The sequence below is a fragment of the Arvicola amphibius genome, chromosome X, assembly GCF_903992535.2.
Source record: "Arvicola amphibius chromosome X, mArvAmp1.2, whole genome shotgun sequence".
Classification (NCBI taxonomy): domain Eukaryota; kingdom Metazoa; phylum Chordata; class Mammalia; order Rodentia; family Cricetidae; genus Arvicola; species Arvicola amphibius.
Genome location: NC_052065.1, coordinates 20,532,069 through 20,546,029, shown reverse-complemented (window position 1 = coordinate 20,546,029; position 13,961 = coordinate 20,532,069). Strand labels below are relative to the sequence as shown.

Genomic DNA, 13,961 nt, shown 5'->3' with positions numbered 1-13,961 from the left:
AGACAACATGAGTATTTTTCCAACCAATACGTAATGTTGACATTTATTAACTAACTTTAAAGTGTTTAAAGGACTTGGGAAATATAGATGTCCCATAAGAGATCAAGAATATCATTTCTTTTTTAGGAAAAGCACAACTGATATTGTCTGAAGACTATGACTAGATGACATATCATTTAGAATAGTTGAATTTCCTTCTGCATTCTTTTTTTCATTCTTACTTTGTTCTGTGTGTTTGCCTGACCATCTGTCTGGGTTTTTGGCAGCTTCTTGATAGATAGCTGGGGCTGTCCTGGAGCTCATATGTAGCCCAGACTGTCCTCTAGATCCTCCTTCTTCAGCCTCCAGAGTGCTGGTATTACAGGTGTGTGCTCATCTGCCCTGGCAGTTACTTCCCTTATGAAAACTCTTTACTGGTTTCTGGTTGTTAATATCCATTTTGCTGATGTTGTACAATGAACATTACTGTAACAATGATGCCACTATACAACTGAGGTAAAAATTTTATAAGCTAGAAATAAGAAACCGAGAGGTTTTCTGTGAGTTCTCACCGGTAGGGTCTCAGGTAACTCAGGTAAACCACAACTTGCCCATACTGCTAAAGATGATCATAACCTCAGCATTCTAATCCTCGACAGTCCACCTGGCTCTACAGGAGTACTGCTCAGCACATGTAATGGTGAACTGGGCTCAAACCCAGTACATTCTGCGTGCTAGGCAAGCTCTCCACTGTTGTCACCATATCCCAGAGCCCCTCAGTGTAATATATCCAGTCTTTGTATGATACTCTCATCTTCCTGACACAGAGTGCAAAGCAAATGCTTCCATTTGTGATGATTCTCCTGCTTACCATTAAAAATAAAACACATGAAACAACCAAGAAAGGAAATCTACCTCAGAGAAACCAGAGTGTGCACTGGGTGTTTTTATCCAATGTGATACATTGCCTGGGTTTGCGTGTTTATAAACAAACCATATAGTAAAATTGCTACATCTAAATTTTTATATTAGAGCCCTTATAAGGGGCATACTTCCTTTGGATTCCTCTTGACCTCTTTCACAAGAGTAGCTCCTAAATCCATTGGTAGCTATGTGATGGTTACTCACCTACAGATCCATCTGACTTCTGTGTCTCCCATGTACAGTCTTTGAGTGCATGAATCTCATTGCATAAATACTCATTGGATACCTCAAGGTGATGTAGTGGGCTGAACAGTTCCACATGCCTGGAGAATTATGGCACATCTTGATTTCTGTCATTATTACAGCTATCATTGGGAAAGATGACCTTATAAGACATAGGATGTCAATAGTGTTCAACATTTCTGATCACATAAGGGTCATTGTGATCATCTCCTTTTCCTTTGATAGTCTTAAGATTAGGGGGAAGAACTTCCTGAGTGTGTTCAAAATGTGTGTTCCTGTACCCAACAAGATGAACTCCAAGTTCCCATGAATGTGAGAAAAGCACTGTACCACTGAGTTGTATTCCAAGTCTATAGAATCCCAGAATATGACTCTTTGGGTGCGATCCCACATGATTTCACCAATATGACAGAGTGCAGCTACTTCAGGAAAGACAATATTGAGAGCAAACTCACCATATGCAAACTATAGTAAACCCAATGTGTTAATCATCAGAAATTCTGGCTGATGGCCTTCTGTTGTCACTAACAAATATCAAAATCATTTCAAAATACAAGTGGAGCCTTGCTTGAAGTTATAAGACATGCACATATGTCCACTCTCGGGGATAGGTATGGAAGGATCCTATTATTGGTATGTATACACATGTGCACATGTGCATGTATGTGTAAGTAGAGCTTTCACTGTCATTTCTTTGCCACATTGGGACCTGGTCTTGCATTCCATTTTACTCATTTATTCCTATAACACTCTGCAGCATTGTCCTGGCTATTGGGATCTTACTTCCCTGGTTCAGGTAATGAAAATGCATGGTGTTACAAGATCAGAGGAAATGTGAAGGGTTTTGGAGGGAGAAAACGTGTGTTTGAACCCTCTCCACGACATTCCCAAAGACTCGCCTTTGGGTTTGTAAAACATCTCTTTCCTGTTCTGTGAAATGTGTGCCATTAATCCCAGTTTGTGCAATATCGCTGCTGTCAGGAGGGAAGGAGCTACCCAAGTGTTTGCACTTCATAGACTGTGGAGCCTTTTGTAGAGTGTGATGTCAGTATTCTTCAAGCTGAACAGGAAATGATGACAGTATCATAATAGCCATCCTCCTTCTGTCTTTCTCCTTCCAGTCGTCAAGCAGTGATTATGAAAGAAACCACAGCAGCATCAATAACCCAGTACGAGGAAGTGTACCAGAAAGCAGCTTAAACCAGAGCATTGCTGAACTTTACTCCAATATCCCCGAGTTCTCACACGAGGACTATGCACTGTGCCAAGGCCAAGGTCCTTACTCCCACATTAACCAGATCTTGAAGGAGGCCCATTTCTACAGCCTACAGCAGAGAGGACAATCACCGACGTGATGACCTGGGTGCTCCTCCTCCCTTCTTTATAAAAAGCAATGACATTCACACCAAGCAGTCTTGGCTTTTGTCTGTATTTTCAGTAAGAGTCAATGGGCATTTGTACTCTTTTGCTGTTTTGCTCCACCACTGTGATTTCAGAGGGTCATTCGTGACAGTTTGATATGTTTTCTGTCAAGTCTGGTGTCCAATTCATGTTCAAATAGCAGCATGAGGATTTCTCCTGATACTGAATGGCTTGTTTGTCCCATTCAGGTTGGGTTCCAAGTTACTCATCTGGGTCTCTATGTTAAATATCCTTTTACAATGTGACCCCTCCTTCTGAGAAGCTAAGGCCCATAAAAGAATGTGTACTTTCCCTTAAAACATGAAAGAACAAACAACAGTAGCAAATAAGCCAACACCAAAGCAGTAATGAGCATTGATTAGAGGGAGAATGGGGCTTGTTCTCATTCTGAAATGAATGGCAAGACAGCTCCTCAGAAGGGAGATTTTCTACCTATAATGGCGCAAATGTCAGCCTCTGCAGTTGTGAACATGAAGCCTGGGTCTGGTAACTGCACTCCACATTCCCAGTGAGAAGGCTTCTTCCTTTAATGCCCCTTTGTGTTCCTTTGAGACTTTGTGGAGAGCCCTTGTAATTCTGTCAGAGATTAAGTGCAAAAATCTAGATATGAACGGCTTGTGTGTTGTTCCTTACAGTTCCATCCATGATGTGTAATGTTGATAAAGTCTAAGCTACTGCACACAATATCTGACTAAAGAGCTGTTGGAAAGCTTGGTGGGCTGATTGTTCCTTGTATAACAAGTCTTTCACGCGAATGAGGGCATCTCACACCATCAAAATCAGTGCAGTTGTTTGGGGTGGGCTATGCTAGTTGGACAGTGCCTGCCCAGCCTGTGGCAGACCCCAGGAATGGTAAAACTATCAGGACAATTAATGTGGCTTATGATGAGTGAACTGAGGTGCCATTAGAAGAAACAGACAATGCCACATAGTGATGGACCTGTCCCCATGAATAGTCATATCGAGCAGCCAACCAGCCTGTGCAGGGACTCCCTTCCTCAATGCCCATGCTTTCTCAATGATCGGGTCAGTGATAAAGGCACCAGAAGGCATCAGATCCATCTGGACTGTAGTCATGGGGGTTATACAGTTTTCACATTTACTGAGAAGAGCCTTGGTCTGTTTGCTAAGCAAGCTTTCTATGAAGGGAACCACATGCCACACAAAGGACACGTGTTAATGGCTAATGTTTTCCAAGTGGGAGAAGCAGGTCTTCAGGAGAAGATCTTAGTGTTCTTGGCAGGGGACACTGAACAGACACTCAGTTAACAATTTCTCTGTTAAAGTGAGGTAAACAACCAAATAATATAGAAGGAATCTGCAGCCTGAAACTGCATGTATGCAGCATAATTCAGGAGCACCTAAAGAGAGCAGTGCAGGGTGAATATATGGCTGGCTGCCCATCTGGGTTTGAACCACTATCAGTCATGCATGCGAGATATCCTTAGGGAAGGTGCTTTTCACCTAGCCTGACAATCTGGGTACCATCACTTGCAGTCACGTGATGTAAAGAGAGACCAGACTCCAGGAAGTAGTCCTCTGTCCTCTTGAAAAACTCTCTCATCTCACATTTGACCAGAGCTGGCCCTGAACTCTATGTATACCAGGCTGGCCTGGAATGCAAGCAAGTCAGCTTGCTTCTGCCTCCTGTTTGCTAGGATGGATTGCTTGGGCCATCATGTCTGGCCTTTCTTAAACATTTGTTTGTATTTTTTTTTTTGTAAAGTCAGTCTCTCCCTATGTGACCTAGCCTGAACTGGAACGACTGTGTACCTCCAGCTGCACCCTAACTCCTGCAAATCTGCCTCCTCCAAGAGTCTGAATCCCTTGTCCTGGTAAATACATTGTGCCATCCCCTTACTGTCTTTTGCAAGGTATTTAGCTGTTTATCACCAGCCTATGTCCTAACAACTCCCAAGTCTTTTTTGAAACGGTGTAAGCCTGCCCTCCATAACCATCCTTCCTGTAATGTAAAGTAATTTCTAAGACTTGCAATGGAGAGAATCAACCCTTTTCTACTGGAGTCTAGTACCTACAGAAAGGGAAGAATGTTTCACCAGGAGCGATATGGGGCTTGTGTTCAGAGAGTAAGGACCTAATTGACCTTCGGAACAACCCAGTATGGGCTCCAACCCCAGTGATGTCCTGAAACCTATGTAGGTTGAGGCTGCAAGTCACAGACAGGGAGGGAAACTTGCTGCCAAGTCATCCACCTCTGCAATCAGATCCTGAAGAATGTGACAGGTGTCCATGAGCAGCATAAGACACACAACTGGAGAGAAAATACCAGCATTGAAAACCAGGTCTCTTCAACTTAGTACAAGCTCCCTTTGCAGTAATGCAAGTGGGCTGTTTTAGGAAAGGCTGGTTGATTTTAGAAGCTTCTGGTGCTGTCCACACATTACATTGTGCCACTCGATAGTATTTAAGCCTGCTGATGCCATGATGACCATATTCAGTGGACCTGAGACCAAGGAACAGTATCTCTCTCTCTCCCTTCCACCTCTCTGCTTCTCTCTCTCCTCACTCTCTACTCCTTCTCCCCCTCCCTCCCTCCCTCCCTCCCTCCCTCCCTCCCTCCCTCCCTCCCCCCCTCCTCTCTCTTTTTCTTTCTCCCTGACTTTACTCTCTCAATGCGCGGGTCCTTTCATCATCTCTAGCCACGATGACCTTGGGTATTCATGGCCAAAGACCAGATAGACATTTTTCTGAAGTTAAACCATAAGGAGTTTGAGGGATAAACTGTCTGATGGCCATGTTTGTACCCATGGAATGACCTCTGGGCAATTCCTAATGATCAGAGGATTTGCTTATGTACTCCCCAAGATTTCATATCACTTCCATAATTTTGAGTTTCCTCGGTTGGGCCACTGACAGAAGACCCTGGTTTCCCTATGTGCTTCTGCACTTGAGATACATGACAGTCACCTGCCAGATATTACCGTCCTCTTGTCCTTTCTTGCTTGCTCGTGGTCCCTGCTGCAAATCAACAAGTAGATCATTCCCTCTGGGGAGTCCTTTTCTGTCTACTTGACCACAGCACAAGACAGACTGATGCAAGGTCACTTTGAGGTCTCCAGCAAACCCTAACTTGTGAAGGATTTGGTGAACTCCTGTGCCATTCTCTGCATCATCATCATTTTCCCCATATCCTGTGAGGGATGTGTCCTAACATCACTTGAGTTCCCACCAAGTGAGGGAAATTTCGGAGCTTACTTTGATTAAAGACTATTTTCTCATCCTGTTGTGCTTGGGACCAGTCTTGGGGATTATGGCCACGTTGATTTCTCAAAAGAATAAATGGTTAACCTTGTTAACCATGACTAGAGAGGGAACAGTCAGCATTCTTCCCAAGATGGATGTCTCAGTCAGGTTTTAGTTCCTCATTTCTTCTTTTGGCTTTTCTTCAAGTTTGGTTAAGAGGTTTGATGTGGAGCAGGTGTAGAGAGATGGCAAGCCTTCTTGACCTGAGTGAGAGGTCCACACTGTGACAATCCTGAGGACCTGGCCTTTCCCACTCTGTGGTCAGTGAATTTTCATACACTGGGACTTCCTATTGCAGACAAAAAATTAGTTGCCAATTTTCAAGACACCATGAAGCATACAGGTGAAATGAAGGTAAAAAGCCTGTGCAGATAAGTAATGGCCCTCTGGGAGAACCTGTACTGTTCAATTCTTCTCTTGGAAGAAGAAACTTGCCCTAGTCCTTGTCTTCAAATAGAAATGAATACAAAGGCCTTTTGGTGGAGGCCTGTAATCCCAGCTAGCCCGGAGTCTGAGGCAGGAGGATCACGTGCTGTAAGGTAGAGCTATAGACTGAGTTTACGCACAGCCTGTATAGGGTCCTGAGACTTGGAATCAAAAGAAAATATGAATGGAAATGCCTGGAAATACAGCCGAGTGGTAACATATATCTACCATATAGCAGGCTCTAGGTCCAATACCCTCTATTGACAGACAAAAGTAAACATACATAAATAAATATAAACCCAGCCAAAGTCCGTAAATGGAATAGAAGATATTTCCTACGTAGACATCTCTCAGGAGTCACTGTAAGTATCAGATCAGACTGGGTCTTCTTTCTTGCTACTGAGAAGGAACAAGGCAGTAATGTCACAATGAGGGACAACATGCTGGTAAGTTACTTACCAAATAAGACTGAATTGTTGCAATCATAACCTTCATTGCCCCTCTCTTTAACAACGCTTGACCCCGTAGTATCCGTGTTTCTCAGGACTGGAGAAATGAGCTTCCTACAGCTCATCTCCCATCTTGAGTCTCCTTCATGTTCTGAGATTTCTCATGATTGATGTTGACTTGAGACACATCCTTGTGATTTATGAGCTCTCTGTGTGGCCTTGGTGCATTTCAGCAAATGCACAACAGTCTTGCTTTGCCTGGCAGCATCCAGTCATGGAAGGACTGTGTTTACTTTGAAACTGTTGTGGGCCCGTGATGGTCCCTGGCTGTGCTCCGCATCTCTCTACCATTGGCCCAAGTATAATAGATGTGCTTGCCTAATGTTGCAGACTGATTATAGGGCTTTTTTTTTCAGAGTCCATGCATCTATACGTGTCAAAGTCAGAGAGTGAAACTCCACAATGAGAACCTCTTTGGGCCTAAGGGCCTCATCACAGGGAAGATGAAGCAGAATGGCATTAGTCCAATTTAACCTCGAACTTGAACTCAATTCATAATGCAGTTCTCCCCACAAAGTCTGAAGCTGGAAGACTGCCAGAGGAGCCAGGTTTCACAAACGGACTGTGGCACATTCCATTGATGCTGGCAGTGATAGGAGATAAGTGTTGAGCATTCCCAAACTGGAGAGAGAGACATGCTTGATCTGTTTGCTCAGATTTTCAGTGCGCTGCCTGGCACCAAGATTCTCAAAGGGGAAAATCTGTGAGTACATTATGTGAAAATCCTAGATATCAATCTTTGAAATCTTTTATCAAAGTCTGAAGAAGAATGCTCAAATCGAGTATGGGCAGGATTTTCCCATTCAGGAAGAATGCCCCCATCCCCTTTGAGAAACACTCTATTTAGGCAAAAAAACAACCCATTAGGGAATAATGTGGGTTTATTTCCCAATGTTGGGAAAACCATGTTCTCAGTTTTCAGTTTAAAAACCTAGACGTCTTGGTAACGTTTAAAGATAAATGGATTGGGATCAGCAAATCTCTCTTCCAGGAACTTGTTAGGCAGAAGGATGAGGAGCTGGAGTCCAGCCTTAGCTGTATAATGAGATCCAGCCCAATTGGCAAACATTGTACATATGTGGCTCACATGTGAGAACGGGTGTATGTGTGTTAAAGACAGATATTCACACATGTTTAATAGGCTTAGTGTCCATTCCTTTAATTCCAGGGCAGGCAGAGCAGGAAGATGACCATAAATTTGAGACTCTTCTGTTCTACATGGTGAGTTTTTGGCCAAGCTATACAACAAGAGATAGCTGAAATAAAAATTTTAAATAAAGAGAATAAATTCCTAAAATGGGTTAAATGATTGCTTGAATCTCTTCTGAACACACAAGTTTAGTAAACTAGTTACCTGAGGACATAGGATGCTTTAAGAATGAGGCACGTACAGTGGGTGCCGGGGCAGTTATCCTGCTCTCCTTTGCTTTCATGAGAAGGATACCCGCATACACCACAGGGCCACCGCAACCTTCTTATCTCACTCAGTCGTTGCTCTGCCAGTACTGAGCTTCCAGGACAGGGTAGCTACTGTTCGATGGTAGAGTGCTGGGATGACTCTGGCATCAGGACTTGATTCCTGAACTAAGGGCACAACAGGAATGACATAAGAAAATGCTGCCACATTGCTCTCCTAAAATGATGGTGTGGCTATGCCACCAGTTGTATTCATTTTCCTTTTGCCTTTTTCTTCTTAGTTTAGCCAAACCCTCAAACCTGACATTCACTTTAGGCAGGCATTCCTCAAGGCCTAGGTATTCATGATTTTTTCTTCTCAGTAGTGATATTCAATGCCTTAGCCCTGACTGATATGTCCATGCCAAGAGGCTACACGTGCCTATGCCTGGCTGGCCTATAACTTCTCTCTTCCACATCGATAATATCCCCTCCCACCAGATCTCCACCATCTCCAACTTGCCAGTTTCAACCATGATCTTCCTGCCCCAGAGTGATACAGCTCTTGCGTGCTCTGGTTTCATTCATCCTTCAATCCCCAACTCAGAGATTGTCCAACAAGCTGCAGCTGCACTGCTGTCCCATGGGTCTGCTGCACCTCTACTGTCATCCAATTTCCACCTGGGCCTTTGGCATCACTTCTAACCCCATCATGGGGTACTGAGGTCCCATCGAGTTCTTAACAGAGTATTTTGTGAGCGTCATTCCCCCATTCCAAGGTCTGTAGGATCGAGGACATACACAGAAATATTTCTTTAAATGCAGATGTGATGACTTGTACAAAGTATCATTGCAAGTGTAGGGATCTAGTGAGGGAACTGGTGAGCTCTAGGCAGCCACAGCAACCTAGCCACTGCTATAAAGCTAAGTGCCCACACCAGTGACCTTGCCCCACAATGTCTGCTTTATGGATCAGTGTGAGTGGCTACCACTTTAGACTGATCCTGTAACACCCTGCTCCCACTTCAAATTCCTCAACCACACTGTCCTTGTACACGAATATTATACAAACACAACCCCTGTGCTCCACATTACCCCAGGATTCCTAGTCCTCCTCTGAGTGGCAATGCAAAGATTGTTACCTTCTTGGGAATCCTGACCTGGGTAGGTTTAGTTTCTGTGCAATGTAATCCTGAGACAGCGCATAGTTTGACCAACACCAAACTATTATTTTTGACTGTAATACCTGCCTTCTCCTAAATAATTTTCCCTACCAGAAAATAAAAAAAATCCATATATTTTCACATACACCTCCAAATATGTTGCTGTCCTGGAAAAATAAAGATCCATGTGGGTTCACAGCTCAGATCCTAAGGTACTTGTCAGGTCCCTGTGAGTATCACTTACTGAACAGAAGACAAACGGTGAGAGCCCTCATAGATATTTGGTCTCCAGTATGGCTTACAGCTGGTCACACTGTAGGGATGGAGATGTCTGCAGCCTTTGGCAAGATGAGCTTTCACGTGGGAGCCCTCACAGAAATGGCTTCCCTCCTCCAATTTCTTGTAGCAAAGCTAAGGATCCATGCTTTGGCTATTACAAGGAGTAACTTGGTTTCCTATGAAACCATTGTCTCCAGGAAGTACCCAGGAAAAGATATGTTGGATGAGAAAGGTATGCATAGCATTCTGAATATCTTGAGCGGAAGGTATTGGTCATCGAGAGGGAAGACATATTCCAGAAATCAGTTGTGCTGACTATGGTCTGGCATGAGGTATTATTACATTAAACATGCTTCTGGTGATGTTGACTGCTGTCTGTATCTGGATGAGCAGAGGAACGTGGAGTGGAAAGGACAATGACTGCAGCTGTGCAGGGACCTTCATCAATAACTGCATGGAAGAGTAAAAACCAAGTCCAGAGGAGGTGAAAACAGCTGTGGCATATTTCCTTATGACAATGACGAAGTATCAGGGACTAGTACTCTTGCATACATATGGTCTCTCTCTCTCTCAGTCTCTTCTCCCCGCCACCCTCTCTTTCCTTCACATCTCTCTGCCTTTGAATTTCAAGAATCTCGTTCTCAGGAGACTGGAAGATTGAATAGCAGCGGACAAGCAGTGCTATCAAGTGACATAATTTAGTATCTACTTCTCAGAAGCAGTTTCTTCATTCCTATCCAGTAGCAAGCTTAACTTGATCACCTCCCAGGCAGGTTAACAAGTATGGAGAATGTCTTTGCTCAGTTGTCTCCTCATGCCTGAGGATAGGAGCATAGTGAGCCTTCCTGAAGGCTGCCTATGTTAGCCTCCACTGTTCTCTGATTGTATCTCAAAAGTCCAGGACATGCAATCACGGGGGACACAGCACGGTCAACGTTACCGCAGGCAGAGTTGTGACTCCCATGTCTTCCCTTAGGAATGACCAACCACACCTTTCCCTCTTCCTTTGATGCTACACTTGCCAGATTCTTCCAGTACCCCTTCTGCTTTACTTCCTTTATTTCATGTCCTTGCTTTTCCCTTGGGTGTGGAGACTTTTTTGTGTAACTCTAAAGTTTGCAGCAATCAGATGTGCTTATGGCAAGCAGCTTGCATGCACAAATTAAAGGAAAAAACCTGTGGAATTGCAGAGTACAAGAGTCCAGGTTGACCATGGTCAGCATAGGTCATTTGAAGTGTACGACTAGGAACACAGGAGGTAAAGAAAAGATCACATTCAAATCATCGAGCTGAAGTAGACCCTGAGTGGTATATCAGGACCCCTGAGGTCGAAAGTCAATGGTGGGCAAGGTTCACGTTTAGGATATTGTCTAATGTCTAATTGTCAGATGTTGGAACGCAGGAAAGAGCCACCCCAGAGTCAATGAAATCCCCATACCAAGATTCTTTCATTGTCTTCATAAGCAGGGTAATTTGGTCATAAGCTCAGTGCATGTTATGGAACTGAGTGGGTTCTAGAACAGCATGGCAAGCCAATGTTTAGTGGGGTGAAGATGAGAGACATTGTGAGGTCTTAGGGTTCAAGTTCTTATAAGCAGAGAAAAAAAATTGTCCTTTAAATTCATGTAAGCACCTCTATGAAGTATGGCTATCATTGTCCCTTCATTGCAGTAGAGTTGCCTTGCGAGTTGTGGCGGAAGTGAGGCAGAAATCAATGTGGTTGTCCATACCTTCCACATGAGCTCTCAGGTGATAGAGTACCAGCTGCCATGCCAGGATTGCTGTTGGTGTGCTGTGCCCTGTGCTTAGCTCCTAAACATGTATCATCTCATGTAACCCCCAGAAGAAGCCTGGCAGGTGGCCCCATGTTTAAGATGAGGGACAGACATAATGGGATGAATAATCACGGGCTCTCTTTCTTCTCTTCTCACCTCTTGTTACAGTCTGGATTTTCCTGGCTGCACACATTCCTCCTGGCTATCGCCTAATTATTCCACAAGCCTCCACCTTCACTTTTCCTCCTGGACCCAGGGCTCAGTGTGGCCTACGACTCTAGACACCCATGGATCCGCTGCAGAAATGGGATCCAATGTCGATTTCCATGCCCTCCCGCATTGCCACTGTGACAAGCTCACAAGAGGCCTCAGCAGGCTCTCAGCTTTCCTCCTCAGAAAAGCTAATTCTGGGCCTCAGTGGCGTGAGCCTCCGCCGTAGCCCTGGCTCTGTTGTCCCTGCTCCTCTGTCAGAGGGTCTGCTCCAGCCGCAGGCCCGCGAGAAGAAGGCCCTGTGGCAGCAATATTGGGAAAAGCAGGGCTTTCCTCAGAGGAAGAAAGTCTTCCTGAGGCACTCAAGACGCTGGCACCGGGATCACATGGCACCTTACCTGCTTGAAAGGGCTGTCAAAGGCTCTCCCTCAATCGAAAAAGCTCAGAATCAGCTTCCAGGCCAGGACCATGTTCCAAATGTTGCTGGGATGAGTGGAGAGAGGAACACGGCCCCCAACCCTCACTCCTGGGAAACGCTGGTGCAGGGCCTCAGTGGCCTCACCCTCAGCCTGGGAGCCAACAGACCCAGCCCCCTGCCAGAGGGGACTGGGGGACAGCTGGAGCCAGAGCAGATGCTCCCGGTGGACAGGCAGCAGGAAAGCATGAGGATGTTCCAGAGGATGCTCCAGTAGAGGATGGAAGAAGGCTGAGGAGCTGGCTCCCAGAGGATGGAGGTGAAAACTTATGCACACAGTGCAGACGGCCAGCTCAGGGGTCGGGACTCTTCTGAGGTCTAGGCAATCAGCTGCCTTGGATGAGTCCGAACACTTGTGCTATGACCGAGTTTGTCCTAGGAAAGGCTTCAACTTTCGTCCTTATGTCTTTTAGCATGCCTTTTTGGGTGTGGTGGTGTATGTAGGCCTATACAAAAGAAAAATGGGAACCAGAGATCCCTGAACCTCCATGTTGTGGTTCATACACAAAGAGTTTTCACTCATTTTCCTGGGAATAGAATGCCTCCCCACCTTCCTGTTAAACAAAATCAACATCATGTGTGTGTGTATCTATATATATGTACATATGTATATATAAGACAGATACATATCTTCTGTATGCTTTCTTAATGTCAGTTTACTGCGTGCCCCCACAAAAGGAATTACAGGAATGATAAGTATGCTAAGATCCATGCTCTGAATAGCAGAGACGCATTGACTTGCAGTGCCCAAAATTTGAAGTAAGGGAATGCAAGCTTAAAGCAGCTACCTAATGCATTGTATTGGGTAGAACATCCAGTAGTGTGAACCTACATAGAAGAAGAGATTCCCTCTTAGCTGTACCAAATGTTGGATCGCTGGAAGAATTCCCCATGCGTTCACTCAATTATATTTCTAGCAATGTTGATTTGGAATTGCACACCTGTGTATCACACCCCTACCCCACACACGTCTCTTCACCTGATTAATACATAATTTAAGGACACCCAGGCAGGTCAGGAAAGGCATTGTTTTATGTAGAAGAGGAGGCAAAGAGACAAGAAGTTCAACTATGCATGCTGGGGTTGACATGGACAGGTTTGGGAGTGGGTATGGACTATACTGCAGGGGGTTCTGGGTGGAATCATCATAGTGTTAGATATTGCTGATCAATATTGTTATCACCAGAATTTGGTGATCATTGGTGAATGTGTGTGGGGACTGATTTCACGACTTTTCCAGTAATGCCACTATAAATATCCATGGCCTGGGTATGCCCATGTTATAGACTGGAAGCTGGGGAGGCCACTTTGCCCTCAAATTTGCTGTTACTGGTCAAGATCCAGCAGTGGCAAGTTTCTATGTGTTTATTAGTTATTAGCTTATTATTGGGGGTCTGTACACTCTGTGTTTCTTAGCTGCTAAAAGCCTCTGATGATCCAAGCGAACATCTGGGAGGGCAGAATGTACCCCTTGTTGAAGTGACAAGAGAACCAGCCTTTCATCTGCCTGTATGCCACACAGGTGGGGTGGGGTGGATGTGGTCTTATTCACATGAGGATGTTGCTCATTGCTCCAGGTTGCTGCCTAGCAACCACTCTGCAGCAGCCAGTGTGTAGTTTTGGAATGGTAGAGGAAGCTTTTGGAGGCCTGAAAACACATCCCTCCCAGCCATTATGGGGTGCCTTGGTAGTTTTGAGGGCAAAGGCATCCTGGCAGGGTAAAACTTCTTCCTGGACATTTAACCATGAGAGGCAGAGCCTGCTGTCTACTGGGGAACAAGGGGAGAATCTGTGAGATGTGTCACTTGCTTTACTGTTTGTCCTTCCTTCTCACATGCCCTGTGACCTGCATTCTCTGGACAGGGCACCTGTATCTCTTTCTGATGAGAGGGATGTG

The 13,961-nt window shown here is 44.8% G+C and overlaps 2 protein-coding genes across 6 annotated transcripts in view; both read left to right on the top strand.

The window, feature by feature from the left end:
* Positions 1-3,229, top strand: part of Fam104b (family with sequence similarity 104 member B) — a 90,403-nt gene extending 87,174 nt beyond the window's left edge. For all 5 annotated transcript variants that reach the window (XM_038316672.1, XM_038316674.1, XM_038316669.1 and 2 more), the window contains one exon: positions 2,268-3,229. In XM_038316672.1, the coding sequence (XP_038172600.1) occupies positions 2,268-2,501 (234 nt within the window). In that variant the 3' untranslated portion in view covers positions 2,502-3,229. The remainder of the gene's footprint in view (positions 1-2,267) is intronic.
* An 8,437-nt stretch (positions 3,230-11,666) lies between these two features.
* LOC119804900 (protein FAM156A/FAM156B-like) lies at positions 11,667-12,281 on the top strand. The gene has a single exon (XM_038316668.1). It carries the CDS (start codon positions 11,667-11,669, stop codon positions 12,279-12,281), a length of 615 nt encoding a protein of 204 aa, XP_038172596.1.
* The last annotated feature ends 1,680 nt before the right edge of the window (positions 12,282-13,961 follow it).

Excerpts from the sequence above, each read along its gene's own strand:
- LOC119804900 (XM_038316668.1), top strand. The coding sequence starts at position 11,667 with ATGGATCCGCTGCAGAAATGGGATCCAATGTCGATTTCCATGCCCTCC.